Source organism: Juglans regia, chromosome 11 (genome assembly GCF_001411555.2).
Source record: "Juglans regia cultivar Chandler chromosome 11, Walnut 2.0, whole genome shotgun sequence".
NCBI classification, from domain to species: Eukaryota; Viridiplantae; Streptophyta; class Magnoliopsida; order Fagales; family Juglandaceae; genus Juglans; species Juglans regia.
In genome coordinates this window covers 28402328-28416326 of record NC_049911.1, presented here as the reverse complement: position 1 = coordinate 28416326, position 13999 = coordinate 28402328, and the positions used below count along the sequence as shown (strand labels likewise).

General features: G+C 34.1%; 1 protein-coding gene across 1 annotated transcript; it reads right to left on the bottom strand.

Annotated features, from left to right (window-relative positions):
* Positions 1-602: 602 nt before the first annotated feature.
* LOC108990522 (DNA-directed RNA polymerase I subunit RPA12) lies at positions 603-4447 on the bottom strand. The gene is made up of 6 exons (XM_018964518.2): positions 4089-4447; positions 2031-2185; positions 1673-1713; positions 1246-1305; positions 1091-1147; positions 603-992 (listed from the first exon to the last, which is right to left on the bottom strand). Exons 2-6 carry the CDS (start codon positions 2146-2148, stop codon positions 918-920), a joined length of 351 nt encoding a protein of 116 aa, XP_018820063.1. The 5' UTR covers positions 2149-2185; positions 4089-4447; the 3' UTR covers positions 603-917.
* Between the last annotated feature and the right edge of the window lie 9552 nt (positions 4448-13999).

The following is a 13999-nucleotide window of genomic DNA, read 5'->3' as shown; positions in this document are numbered from 1 at the left end:
AAATAGGGATCCGGATGGAGGGAGGTTTTGAGAGTATTTCCAAAATTTTTCTTCAAATTATAGGGAAAAATAAGTTATAAGACACCGGATGAAAATGCTCTTACATGATTGAATGTCATGTAATGAATGAAGAATAAATTTCTAACTATTTAATAACACAGTATTGGATGATGACAAAAAGATGGTATATAACACTTCGTTATTTTAATTAGTTTATATATGATTCATAAACTATTGTTTGATTGGTTAGACCTGACTCTATTCCCTTTTCTATGATATGAAACTCAAAAGATTTTACAGACCTAACAATATACCTTTACTTGGTTAAATTTCAAAACAGTATAACGCAATTTCACCCGCAAGTTAAGTAAATCATCATCTTTACCAATAAGACGTGACCTTAATAATTCTTGAGACTAGTCTCGTTTAGATACACAAATTATTTCATCTCATCTAATCATTATAACTTTTTCAAACACTCACACGAAATACAATAAACAATTCAACTTTTTCAAATTTCAAAATAAAAATTATATTTTAATAATATTTTATTCAACTTTTATCTCATTTGTATAATCAAAAGTGACCAAACTACTTGAGCATCCAGGAAACGGGGGCGGTGCTAACTCCGTTTTAATACAGGGAAGCATACCAATAGTTTCATGCATGCAAGCAGTGAGAACAGGCCAAGAACTTCTTGCAACTTGTACATGTTAGAAATTACTGAGAATATAATTAATGTGGTCTGAGGCTTTCTCTGGGGGCAACACAACAAGCACCATCCCCAGTGAAGCCCATACAATTCGAATAACAGCAGGTGAACCACGATCGAATCTAACGCCAACCGACATTTCAACGATGCCCGAGAAAACACAAAAGGCAGGCCGGGAATACGGTTTTACATATTCGATACAAACTTAATTCTCTGAAAACTTATGGCCACATTTGGTGCATCGATAAAATGTAGTCTGCCCTTCATCCGCTGATCTCATCTGGCAAGGGAAAAGACAAGAAACGGAGCAATTTCTTAAGATAAAAGGCATCTTACATTGAGAGCTCAGAAAAGGAAGAATATCATCTGGCAGAATACCTGCATGGTCCAATACTCAGCCTCCTCATTATCGCATTTTTCACATTTCTTTTTCACCTGTCAAGAAATAATCAGCGTTGGATAAATTGACAGCAGATTCATCAGCAAATACAATGCACATAGATATCAGCACACTGCAGTGAAGCAGTAGTTACCTTTGATAATTGCACTTCTTGGTCTCGAATCAGTGAGATTCCCAGCTCCCTTCTGATATCCTGCAACATGATAAACGTGCATTTGGAAAAAAGCTCGGTGCCTAGATAACTTAATTGAAAAAATAAAGGATCAAAAGCTCAGCATATGAAACCCATGACATATAACACATGTTCAGAAGTTAATTGTGAACGTTAAAAATGTGGATATAATTGGCAAAAACCATACATAAAGCGTGTACAGGCAGACATACAACATCCAATAGAAAGTTTATTTTCAACATTTGTCATACAGGCAGACATATCATATAAGTTATGTAAGTTTAGCATTATTACATACCTATCCTATTACATAATCAAGCTTCAGCCATTTCGAAAGACATAATTTGTCAAAACATCAAATGCAATAGAAGATCAGTTTAGGGCATACCTCGGCTGTGACTACATAAGATATCTCCCTTTCAGAAATCTCTGAAGACAAAGACAACCAATCAGGAATGTACAAAATCATTTAAAAAAACTGTAATGTAATAATGCTTTCTGGGTCCATAATATTATAAACCCACTGCCATCAAGCAGGAGATAAGACTTTGGATGCCATGCCTACTGCATCACAAAGCATTACCCCAGAACAGGAACAAGAATGCCAGTATGGAAATACAGAGAGAAGTTCCTGTATGTACCCTTCTAGGTATTTCCATTCACCAAGAAAATGAGTGCATAATACAACGATTGAGTAAAACATGTAATGATCAAAGTAACCATGCAAGCTAATGTGACAGCTATACCTTTCGCACTGCGCTTAAACTTACACAGGGGACATTCAGCATACTTAGTTGATTTCAAAGAAAGCATTGTCCCACAGAAGTCACAGAACAAAAAAGCACGTGCACGAGAATACTCCATGAGATGCCTTTTCCGGGAGTTGTTTACCAAGTCAAGTCTATAAAAAATAAGATAAACTGTAATGTTATAATTTGCTTACATGATGGGAGAATTTCAAACACACTAGCATTTAGAAATGATGCTTCTATACTCTAAAGATGGTTAAATATGAAACATTTTCTCCTCTGCATATCTGCAACTAAATGTCCAAAACAAACATAGCTTACTTGTAATGCCCCGTACCCGGAGGGTCAGGGAGTTAGTTCCCGTCACTTAAAACCAAATCCCAACAATACAGGTATAAACTCTAAAGGCTCTATAACACACAAAACTCCTTTGTTCAAACCAAATATATACGTTCCTCTACGAGAACATCAATGAATTACTCCAACATAATTAACTATGAACACCACAAAATCTCAATCATAACATCAGTGTCCCAAAATAATACTCAAAAGGAAATGACTAGTTTCTTGAATAATATATCCACTTATAGACTCTTGTGACCTTTGGCACTTATTCCACTACGCTTAACTAATCTTGCCCATTCTTTTTATTCTAGATTCGCAGTAGAAACATCCAAATCATTTGAAAAATAGTGGAGATAATTGGGTGAGTTAAGGGTGTAACCGGTCCGATTTTGGACAAAATTTAGGACGGAACCAGTATGTACTGGTCTTGCATTTTCAAAAATCGATTACGTACCGATTATCCCCTTAAACCGGTACATCTGGTTTTACCGGTTCCGGTCTGGTTTTCCGGTTTTAATTTAGTGAATGCATGAGATTTGTGAGAGAGAGAAGCATTGAAAGTAGCTAGCAATCTAGAACTTGGAACAAATATATGTGAGAGAGAGACCAATAGCTGAAGACAAATGCATGGAATCTGAAACTGCATCAAAAGGATACCTAGCTAGAATATTATTACAGATCAGATTCATCACTATATATGAAAGCAGGTGCTATTGGGGAACAGTACTGTTTATGGATGAGAGCCCAACACAATGCTTGGGAATGTATCCTATCTTAAGAGGTAAAAGGCAGCTCTTTGCCCCCACATTTGCATAAACCTTTAAAAAAAATGATATGTTTAGTAAATTTATAAAAAATGATTTCATAAAGGAATAATAATAGTAAATTTAAGAAACAAAAAAATTTTAAAAAATTTATAATACAAATTCCTAGAAAATAATATAATATGTTTAGTAAGTTTATAAAAAATAATGATCTTCACTATTGACGTTAGACAAATAAAGATCCTCAAGAAGATGGTTTTAACAGTTTTTTTTTTTTAATTACTTTTAATATCTTGAATCCATCTATGTATGAGAGCAAATAAATCTTTCAAAAGGGCATCCAACTGGTAGGTAGGATTTTTTTACAATTCAGTAGATGTTTATTTTTCATTTTTGACTTAGTAGAAAATGGGAGATTTCATCTTTGGAAGTCATACAAGAGATATGGGACTGAAGGCAATGGAGCAAAGCCACTTGAAAGCTTTCATTCAACTCAAATGCTTAATCAAACATAACAAACAGAGCTTTAGGCTAACGTGGTCCTTCGAAAAAAAACCTAGGAAGTCCACAACCCAACCATATCATTGCAGACGTAAGAGTCTCACTCAACTTGGAAGTATTAGACTTTCTTTGTTGTGTTTGAAATCGACAACCCAAAGTAAAATAGTTTCTCTGTTCTGCTTTCTTTTAACAACTGGGAGCATATGTCTAAACAATCCTGACCTCAAAGAAAGATGCACAAAATTGTATAGGAGACCTCAAAGAAAGATGCACAAAATTGTATAGGAATTAAGTCCAACGAGCAACACCTAGACGAAAATTCTCAAAGATGTCTAAAGTTCCCATTCAACCAATAAACCTTTGAAACAAAAAAGTTCCCATAACAATTAAACCAACGGAGATTAAAAATGATACACACATCCGAGATTGTTCCAAGAAAAATTACCGTCGAAGACAGAGAGACGTGAGAGAGGGGCTGCCGGCTGCGTGAGAGATGGGAGGGCTGCGTGAGACGGTGAGAGACAGAGAGGGCAGCGCAGCGTTGACAGAGGGGCCGAGGGGCTGTGTGTGCGACGGGAACGGCTCGAGAGGTGAGGCCGTGAGGGGAGGTGCAACGGCGAGAGAGCGGGTCTGTGTTTCTGAGGTGGCGACGGCAAGAGGGAGGGGACTCAGGCTGAAGGGGCGACGGCGAGATGTGCACAGTGCAACGGCGTGGGCCGTGGCCGCGTGAGAGGGCAGAGATGCAGAGAGGCAGAGTGAGAGGGTGAGGAAGAGGGACGGGTCTTACGGTTTGGGAGACTGGAGGTGCAACGGCACCGTTTAGTAATAATATCAAAATTATTACTAATAGTCTAATTAGACTAAACTCTTGTACTATAATTCTATAACTAAATCAGTAATTTTTGTATAACTATACTATTAGTATTAGAATAAATTTTAGTATTAGCTATAGATATATAATATATTAGACTATATAATAGTATTAATATTAAACTATTAGTATAGCTATATATTAGTATTAATTATAGTGATATATAACTATACTAAGTCAAACCAACATGCAAAGCACGTTTGCCTAGTTAGATCAAACAATTATTTTACAAAAATAATATATTTTTTTACGAAATTTCTAAAAATAGTTGATGGCATATATAGCTTAGAAGACATTGTTTCAACTTTTATACAAGTAATATAATTAATAGAATATTACAAATGAATTTTAACAAACAAATTAACTACTACGATCAGTACTTTAACAAGATGATTGAGTTTGCATCATCAAGATGATGATGTTTAATGGCGTGTTTTGAGCCAAATGAGATTTATTTCTCATTTTTTCTATATATTTGGGCTTTGTATTATATTTTGCTGGATACACTATATAACCTCGTTGATGATATTTCACTGTTGTGGTTTTGTTTATAAAATTATGGTAATTATGATTACTAAGTTGTGAAAGTTATGATTTGGATAGTCAGATACTCCAATAATTTCATCTCATTTTATCTTAATATCTAAACGTAAATGTTTTTAATTTCAAATTTTTAATTTTTTTATCTAATCATTATTAATCATTACAACTTTGTCAAACTTTTAAATAAAACACAAAAAACTAATTTAATTTTTTTAAATACCAAAACAAAAATTATATTATAACAATATTTTAACTCTATAATATTTGTATTCAATTTTTTTCTCTTATTTTTCAAAACTCTATAAACATCTTAACTCAAACCATTTTATTACTATTCGCAAATCAATTACTACTATTTACAGATCGTCTCATCTCATCTCACTATCCAAACCAGACTTAACTACTCCACATTAAAGCTTCGTTTGGAAGTTGAGGTCACCTCAACTCATCATTATAATTTTTTTAAATTTTAATATAAAATATAATAAATAATTCAATTTTTCGAATCCTAAAATAATAATAATAATAAACAATAATATTCTAACAATATTTTATCATCTCAATTCAACTCACTTCAACATCCAAACTCACTCTAAAAATGAAAATTTTCACTATGAAAATATTGCCAAAAAAGAAAAAAAAAATTATTAAATAATATCAGGTTTTAAGTCACTACCATAATAATATAAGATATATTGTGTTAAATAGGTCAAAAAACAATTTAAAATTCGGATTTGAAAGATGAGACCTTAATTTAAGGTTCGAAACAAATATTACAACATACTTGCCATAAAAGACATTAATTTTTAAATTAGTCAGATGTACAATTACAAGACACATACACGTAATTTTACATGTACTTTTGAATATTATCAAAGTATTAATTTTAGACCATCATCTAAGAATCTGACAACTCAGCATATTTAAATTGACAAATTCTTATTGAAAATACAGGTTGGTCCATGTTGCAGGTCGTAACTTTTAACAACAAATATAAAAGTTTTGAATACCGTGCCAAATCGGGTAGTATTTATTGTGCTGGAATAGTAACCGGTGCAAGAAAAATAAATGTTTCATATCGGATTAAACATCAGTCATTTCGATGCGTTTCGGTCAATACCGGCCAGTTTTCAATGTACCGGTCGAAATTTTGTATTTTTAATGTATTTTCATAATTTTCACTATATTTCTCACATCTTAAGACTATTTTCTTAACTATTTTTAATTCTCTTTTCTCGATAATTAAAAATTAAACCCTACTCCTATTTTCGTGATGAAAATAAGTGATTTTTTTTAATAATTAGATTGAGAACTTATAAGTATTATTGATTTTTATAAATATATGTTTTAATTTTTCAAGACTTGTATTGATGTTATTTTAAAATATAATTTATACATATATAATTAATTAATTTATATAAAAGATATATAAAAATAGTATTGATATCAAAATATTTTATTGCAATGCCTTAACCAAACGATCTTCGAAACAGTATTAAAAATTTAGAAAAGATATAAATATATATTAAAGTGTTTAAAAATTTTAATTAATAGTATTATATTCTAAATGTCTAAACAAATACATTCTGCACTTTGAGATTATCATTTTTTTTAATAAAGTTATATATATTTGTTATTCTTTTCCTGCAAAGCCATTATGCACACGCACGCACAAAAAGTTGAAAGGAGAGAGAGGAACGAAAGATGATCATTATGTAGATTGTTGTCGTTAATTTTAACAGAAAAAAAAACGTTAAAACAAGAATTTCTATCTCATATTCATCTCATAGACACTTTATATATATGGAGATATAGTTATATATATTTTGTTATAGTGATTTAACCTATTAAAAAAAAATTGTTATAGATTTATATCTAATACTATAGTATTAGTTATAGTATGCTAAAACTGTCATTTATAATAAAGATATTAAAGGTCGATCTATCATCTAAAGCAATAATTTGTAATTAATGTTTCGGGCCGAATTAAGACCCAATCCCACGCCCTCAAAAGCCCTACCTTTTCCTCTTTCTTTTCTTTTTCCCCCTCCTTCTCTGAGTAGTCCCCCACCCCCCAAAATCTCGCTCTCTCTCTGCTCGGTTCCCTCTCACAGTCGCTCCCTCTCTCCTCTGTGATTGCCCTCGCCATCGCGCCCAGCTCCAAGCCGTCCATCCTGGTTCGTGACGCGCCGATCTCCACAGTTCCAACCACCGACTCCGTGAAGCTCTGCCGCTCCAAGCCGTTGTGTCCCCATTCCGACACTCTTTTATTTATCTCTGCAACTTCTCTCACCGTGGAACGTCTAGCGCCACGGCCTCCCTCTTTCAGCTTCGACACCGGCAAGTGATTCCATCCCCATCTCTCTCACCCTCTTACGGTCTCTCTCCCTCTCTCTCTTCTCCCCGTTATGTCGCAGCCTATCGCGCACTGCCGCTGCCAGGGCCTTGCTCCACAGGCCGCTTTGCCAGTTGCTACTCGTCACGCTTGTAAGTTTCGTTTGTCCCTCTTACTCCTCTACGTCTCTCTCTCTCTCTCTCTCACGCACGCACACACACAACGGAGGTAGCCGCACCGCCTCACTCGCCAAGTGTTTCAGATCACCACGAACAATTATCGCCCACAAATCCGGTTGTTTCTGCACTAGTATCTGTTCTGAACTTTGAAATCTGACATGTTTGACTGGTATAGTCATAAACAATTTTTGTACTATGTTTCTCTACTGTATAAGATGTGAATATAAAATCTGAAATATTTATTCCAATTATATGATATTTATCAGTTTAGTACCCTGTCATGATAAGATATTGCACTTGAAAAATCTTGAGGCATAAGGTTATGTTCTACTCTGGTTATGACCTTGCCATGGGTTTAGTAGTGGCCTTTGGCCTTGCTGTGAGACTCATATGATAAGGATGCAATTATCTAATTTTCTTAAAGTTATAAACTCAATCATAAAATCATAATAATACAGACCCAATCATAAAACTTTAATAACACTAATACAATTACAGATACAATTACAAAAATCCTAAATTTTGAATTAAAAAATTATAATAAAACAAATATCATCTACCAGATTTGAGAGTTTAAAATAATTTAAAAAATACAAAAATAAATTACTGTGAGTAATCGAAGATAGAGAAAGTGAGGTGAGGTCGAGGGTTTGTAAGTGGTAGCACTGGTAGGCTGCGACTAAGTTATATGCGATGGAGAGTGAGGCTAAGGGACTAGAGAGTGAGGCTGAAAAAGAGAGACGAGAGGCAAGAGAGTGGAGCAGATTGCAGAGAGATAGAGACGAGAGAGTGAGGCGGCATAGATGAGAGAATGGGGCAGATTACAGAGAGACAAAGACAAGAGAGTGAGGCGGCAGAGACGAGATAGTGAGGTAGAGATGAGGGAGAGGCATAGACGTTTGCTGTTGGAGACTTCAAGACTTTAGGGTTTATTCGAGCGGAAGCAAAGTGTTGTAGACCGGAGAGGAAACAACATTGTTTCCCCATCGTGGTGTTGTTTTGTTTTTTTTAAATGATAATTACTTTTTTTTTTTTTTATGGTTTGGAAAATTGATAATTATAATTTATATATCTCTGTAATACATTTAATAAAGTATAATGATTTAGTTATTGTGATTAATATTAGTATAACTATAACTATAGTCTATATTAGACTATTAATATTAGTTATAAACTTATATATTAGTATAACTATATAATCTATTAGACTATATATTAGTATTAATATTATACTATTAATATAGTTATATATTAGTATTAGTTATAAACTTATATATTAGTATAGCTATATAATATATTAGACTATATATAATATAATTTAATATATATTTTTATGTTTAAAGCTGAAAGCATATGATCAATTAAATTTTTATTTTTAAGATTAAACTTTTATTTTATAAATTATATAACATTATTATATATATAATTATATCAATAACATATAATCAAACAAATTATAAATGTTCATATTTAAGATTAACATTTTATGTTATAATTTATAAATTATAATATAAAATTATTTCATATATGATATATAATAATATATATTATATATACAACTTTCACATATAATTATATATTATATATAAAATTTATATATAAAAAATATTTTCTATAATATTAATTTTGTATAAAATTTATATATAAAATATTAATTCTTATATATATTTTTTCCCAACCGATCCAGTCTGAGAAATCGTAGAACCAGAACCGGATCGGTTCTAGCAAGTTTCCCTAATACAAGAACCAGTCTCCCGGACTGGACCAGTTCAAAACTGGGCCAGATTGGACCGATTTTTCAATTTAAATTTACACTCATATTTGTACAAGTTTTAAATATACAAGTTTCATTCAGACCTTTATAAAAAAAGTGAACTCTACTTTTAAAAAGTGTAAAAAAATTATATTTTAGTGTGATCTATTTTTTTACAAAGTGCCTAAGCAGAATTTGTTTATATTTTAATGTTTGTACATAACATTACTCCTGTCAAAAACTTTCATGTAACACTTAATTCCTCGTCCGGTTCTGATGAGACTCAAAAGAACAAAAAGCATAAAGAAATGCATCTAGAGCTGTGATGTCAAAAGAGTAAACACGAGTAAAAACAGAGATATCAAAAATCATATCGAAGGTAAATCATACAGGAAGAGGCGCAGTCGTATGATAGCCAGCATTTGTTTATACACGCACATTGACCAAGCATGGATTTGTAGACTAAGCAAGAGTGGGAGAAAAAATATTACAAAACACGTACAGAAAAAAAAATAAAAAAAAGAACTTCATAACAAAATACATAGTGAAGAAACTACTAAAAGATAAGAAAACCCACAATTACCGCGAGAAAATGAAAGATTGGAAAACCCAGTCCAGACTTCATTGGGATTATTCATGAACCTTGTTGGACCTTTAACCTTAACCTTGTTCACCAATACATAAACCCTACTAACTAATTCAATTTACGCAGTAAGAAAAAATATATATATATATATATGTATATATATATACATATATATATATGGAAAGCAAATTATCAAAGCAACCCACCTTATCCAGCTAGCAAGGAAGAGAGGCTCGTTCCATTTTAGCAGCTGTCTTTTTTCTATTGGACCGTCCACAGGAAGCCGGCAGGCTCTAGCGTAGGAGAGGATCTACAGGTCCAATGCAAAGAGTCTTGGGTGGTCCTTGATTTTCTACTGGAAACTTCGCCAGGGCGTTAGAGTAAATTAATAGAAAAATTATATTCATCATTTTCATACTATATATTATATATAATTTTTTTATTTTTAATTTTTTTTATTAAATACGTGATATATAAATAATGAATAGAATTATTTAATTAATTTAAGAAAAGAAAATTAAAACAATCTTAATTTTTTTTAAAATTAATAAAAATAAAAATAAGTACGGCGTTGATGATAAGAATGAAAACTTAAATAAAAAAAATTTGTTTCTCTATTGGAACAGCAACGAGGTAGAAAATAATCCCGAAGAAAGCGAATCGTCTAACCTGTCCAAGCCCAAATATTTTTCCTCGCCCAAAAAATAAATAAATAAATAAATAGTGGGAGCAAATCGGTTGATGCTTTGGTGTGGTCTAATTTGGTTTTCAACTTTCACGGCCCAAAACTGGACTATAATTCACCTTTAGGCTTTGTTTGAATATTGAGATGGGATAAAATGAAACCGTTTATGTATTCAAACATGACCTTAAAATAAAAGGTCCCTATATAGGAGGACTTAATTAGCCTAAATGCAATAGAGCTCGCTGGAGTTAGCGATGGCGTGTATATGGCTAAAGGGGGGAAACGAAAGGAGCAGAACGACCAATCCAACTGGATGGTAAATGTTATATTTGAAGCTGATGACATAAATGATTGTCGATGAATGGGATAGGGAGGAGTCTCCTTATTTGTTTTCGTAGATGAGATCAGATGCAATTAGATTAGTTGAGATAAAAGTTAAAAGTTAAATAAAATATTGTTATAAAATATATTTTTTAATATTATTTATGTTTTAGAATTTGAAAAAATTGAATTGTTTATGTTGATATCATGTTTCACAGCCTAGACACTCTGCATTGCTAAGCTCAGTTTGGATCTTGTTTAGATAAAGAATACGAGACTCGGGGTGCCATGGTACTGCTGATGCCTAAGTGAGTCGTTGGGAGATGGTGGCAAAGCAAGTGTAAGAGAAAAACGTTCAATCACAGAGAGAGAGAGGGTGTGTGGCAATGTGATCTTCTGACGAAGGGATTCAAAGATGTGTCGTTCGTACTTGTCAACTAGGTCTCGCCCACATCCCTTCTTGCCGTGTTCCATGTCAGCCTTTCATTAGATGGCAAGGCCCTATGCCTGATCGTGGCGACCACTGACACCTTAGTCCAAGTCGTGCTGTGCTTGGCGTTGTCTTCCATTTATTGCAGCATGGCCATGGTCAGGCTAGCTCGCCGTTGGTACTTGAGTGCATGGGTTGTCCTTGACACCCTGCTCATGAGTTGTCGACGCCTCTGTCTGTGCTGCTTTCTGCGCCTGAGATGTCAGGGTCACCTCGATTTGACCCTGGCACCATGATCATGGGTGGTCAAGAGTAATCCATACTTCTAACTAGGCCCCATGCAAGACGTGTCTATTACATTTTCCCATTATGGGCCTTCTAGGTTGGCTCGGCCCTCTTCGGTCTAGTGTTGGCCCATGTTACTCAAGTGACCTAGGCCAAGCTCGTTCGGTTTAGCTTAGGTCTAGGGGATTTACTCCCCTAACAGTTTATTTTATTTTGTGTGAGAATTTACGAAAATTGTAATAATAAGATGAGATAATAATGATTGTGAAAACAAATGAGGAAAATGGATCAAAATATCGAGTGTTTTTTTAATTATGTTCCGTTTGCATAATTGCATGGGCTTTTAACCTAAGACAAAATTAAATTGCTCATCTTTGAATACCAACAACCTCGTTCTTGTACGGTACCGTTACTTGCTAGATAAAGAGAAATGATATTTGTAGTCGTGAGTATGCAAGCGTCATTCAGTCGTTTTTAATAGTGAACTTCACTCTTTTTCAAAACGACTGTACAGTATTTACATATTCTACAAATATATATAACATTACTCTTTTTAAGAAATGTTTTATCAACAAAGACTTTTTATAAAAAATAGGTTTATAAATTGACATATTTTGATGTGATATATTAAATTATAAAATTAATTTTATTAAAAAGTAGATCTAAAAAATTATTAAAAAATATGTTAGTTTATAAATTTATTTTTATAAAATTTTGATGTGCCTGTAATACTTCAATCGTGAATACCAACTACTAACCCAAGCAATCGGGTACGATCGCACATATATAACACGACAGAGGTATATATGCAAAAATATATTAGTGGACCAAATTGATGATAGTCATCAATGTGCATGGTTTTGTCATTCTCGTATTTAATGCCTTCTCTCTATACTCATTAATTTATCTCCACTCTTCAATCCACGTCATCTTTAATTTCTTGCATGTGTACGTAGTACGTACGTACAGCTTCTTAAAGTTCCCATGTAATCGAGCACGAACCAATCATCCTGCCTCTTGTTGTAACAAGCCTATTAACTCGGGCCCAATCCAAACCATGGACTGCATTTATCGTTTTTTTTTTTTTTAACCCTTCGCTGTCAGGCCTTAGATTATTTTATTAGATTTTTTATTGTAATAGCTAATGGGCTTAGGCCGTAGCCTCAGTTTATTTTGTAAATTGTGATTTATCTGTTTTGGTTAGCTAAACCCATTACGTGGGTGAATTTTAGGGGTGTTCAAAATTTCAAAAATTTCGACTCTGTCCGACTTCCGCTCTGACTCCGACTCCGACTTCGTCGGAGTCATCGGAATTCGGAGTAGCTCCGAATATCTATTCGGAGTCGGAGTCGGAGTCGGAGCTCCAAGAAGCTCCGATTCCGACTTCGAAATTTTTTTTACTGTACACTTGCGCTCGAGCGAGGTGTCGAGCGCAAGTCGAGCACACGTTGTATTGAACATTGGATCGAGCGACATGTTGAGCGGAAGTCGAGCGAACCTCTCTGGAAGAGTTCTGCTCGAGCGACAGGTCGAGCGGAAGTCGAACGAACCTCTTCCAGAGAGGTTCGCTCGAGCGAAAGTCGAGCGGAAGTCGAGCGAACCTCTCTGAAAGAGTTCCGCTCGAGCGCTACGTCGAGCTCCGATCTTATGTCGGAGCTCCTATAGGAGGTTGGAGCTCCGACCTCCGATCGGAGTCGGACTCCGACTCCAGTTCGGAGTCGGAGTCGGAGCTCCAATTTGGCTCCGACTCTTGTCGGAGTCAGAGGTCGGAAACGAGCACTCCGACTCCGTCGGAGTCGGAGCCTAGCCCTAGTGAATTTGTTAGGGAGGACAGCTTAATGAGCGGTTTTGCTCTGAAAAGATCATCTAAACAGTAAAGAAAAATCAATTTTCTTCTTCTATCTTCTTCTTCTTTCATAAGTACTCACACTTGAAATGAGATTATCCCTTAGCCGTTTTGAGTATGTTATAAATTAGTATCAGAGAGACACCGTGACAAAGACACGAGTGAAAACCTCGCCCCTACCTCGCATCCTCATCATATTGTACAGGTAGCACCCCTAGTGTTCAGGAACAAAATACTGACAAATTCTAAAGGTGCACCAAGTTTTATTAAAAAATTTTTTGGGCACCTCAAATAATTTTAAAAAATAATTATCTTTGATCCCACGGCTTCTAAACATTGAGGACATCCTGGCAAAAGTATGACAAGGACACGTGTATGCAAACGGCTAAATAATAAATGAGAAATGTAGTTTTAGAGTATATAAATATCGTTATTTTTTTTTATAAAAAAGTGAATAAAGATTGGATTCACTTGAAAAAATTATTTATTTAATAATAAAATTCGTTCTTTTTTTTTTAAAAA

What these genes read in the sequence shown, in the direction of transcription:
- LOC108990522 (XM_018964518.2), bottom strand. Translation starts at nt 2,148, where the DNA reads ATGGAGTATTCTCGTGCACGTGCTTTTTTGTTCTGTGACTTCTGTGGG. An exon ending in GTTTAAGCGCAGTGCGAAAG is followed by an intron (nt 1,714 to 2,030) that starts GTATAGCTGTCA and finishes CTTTGTCTTCAG; the next exon opens with AGATTTCTGAAAGGGAGATA. An exon ending in CTGAGTATTGGACCATGCAG is followed by an intron (nt 993 to 1,090) that starts GTATTCTGCCAG and finishes TTCCCTTGCCAG; the next exon opens with ATGAGATCAGCGGATGAAGG.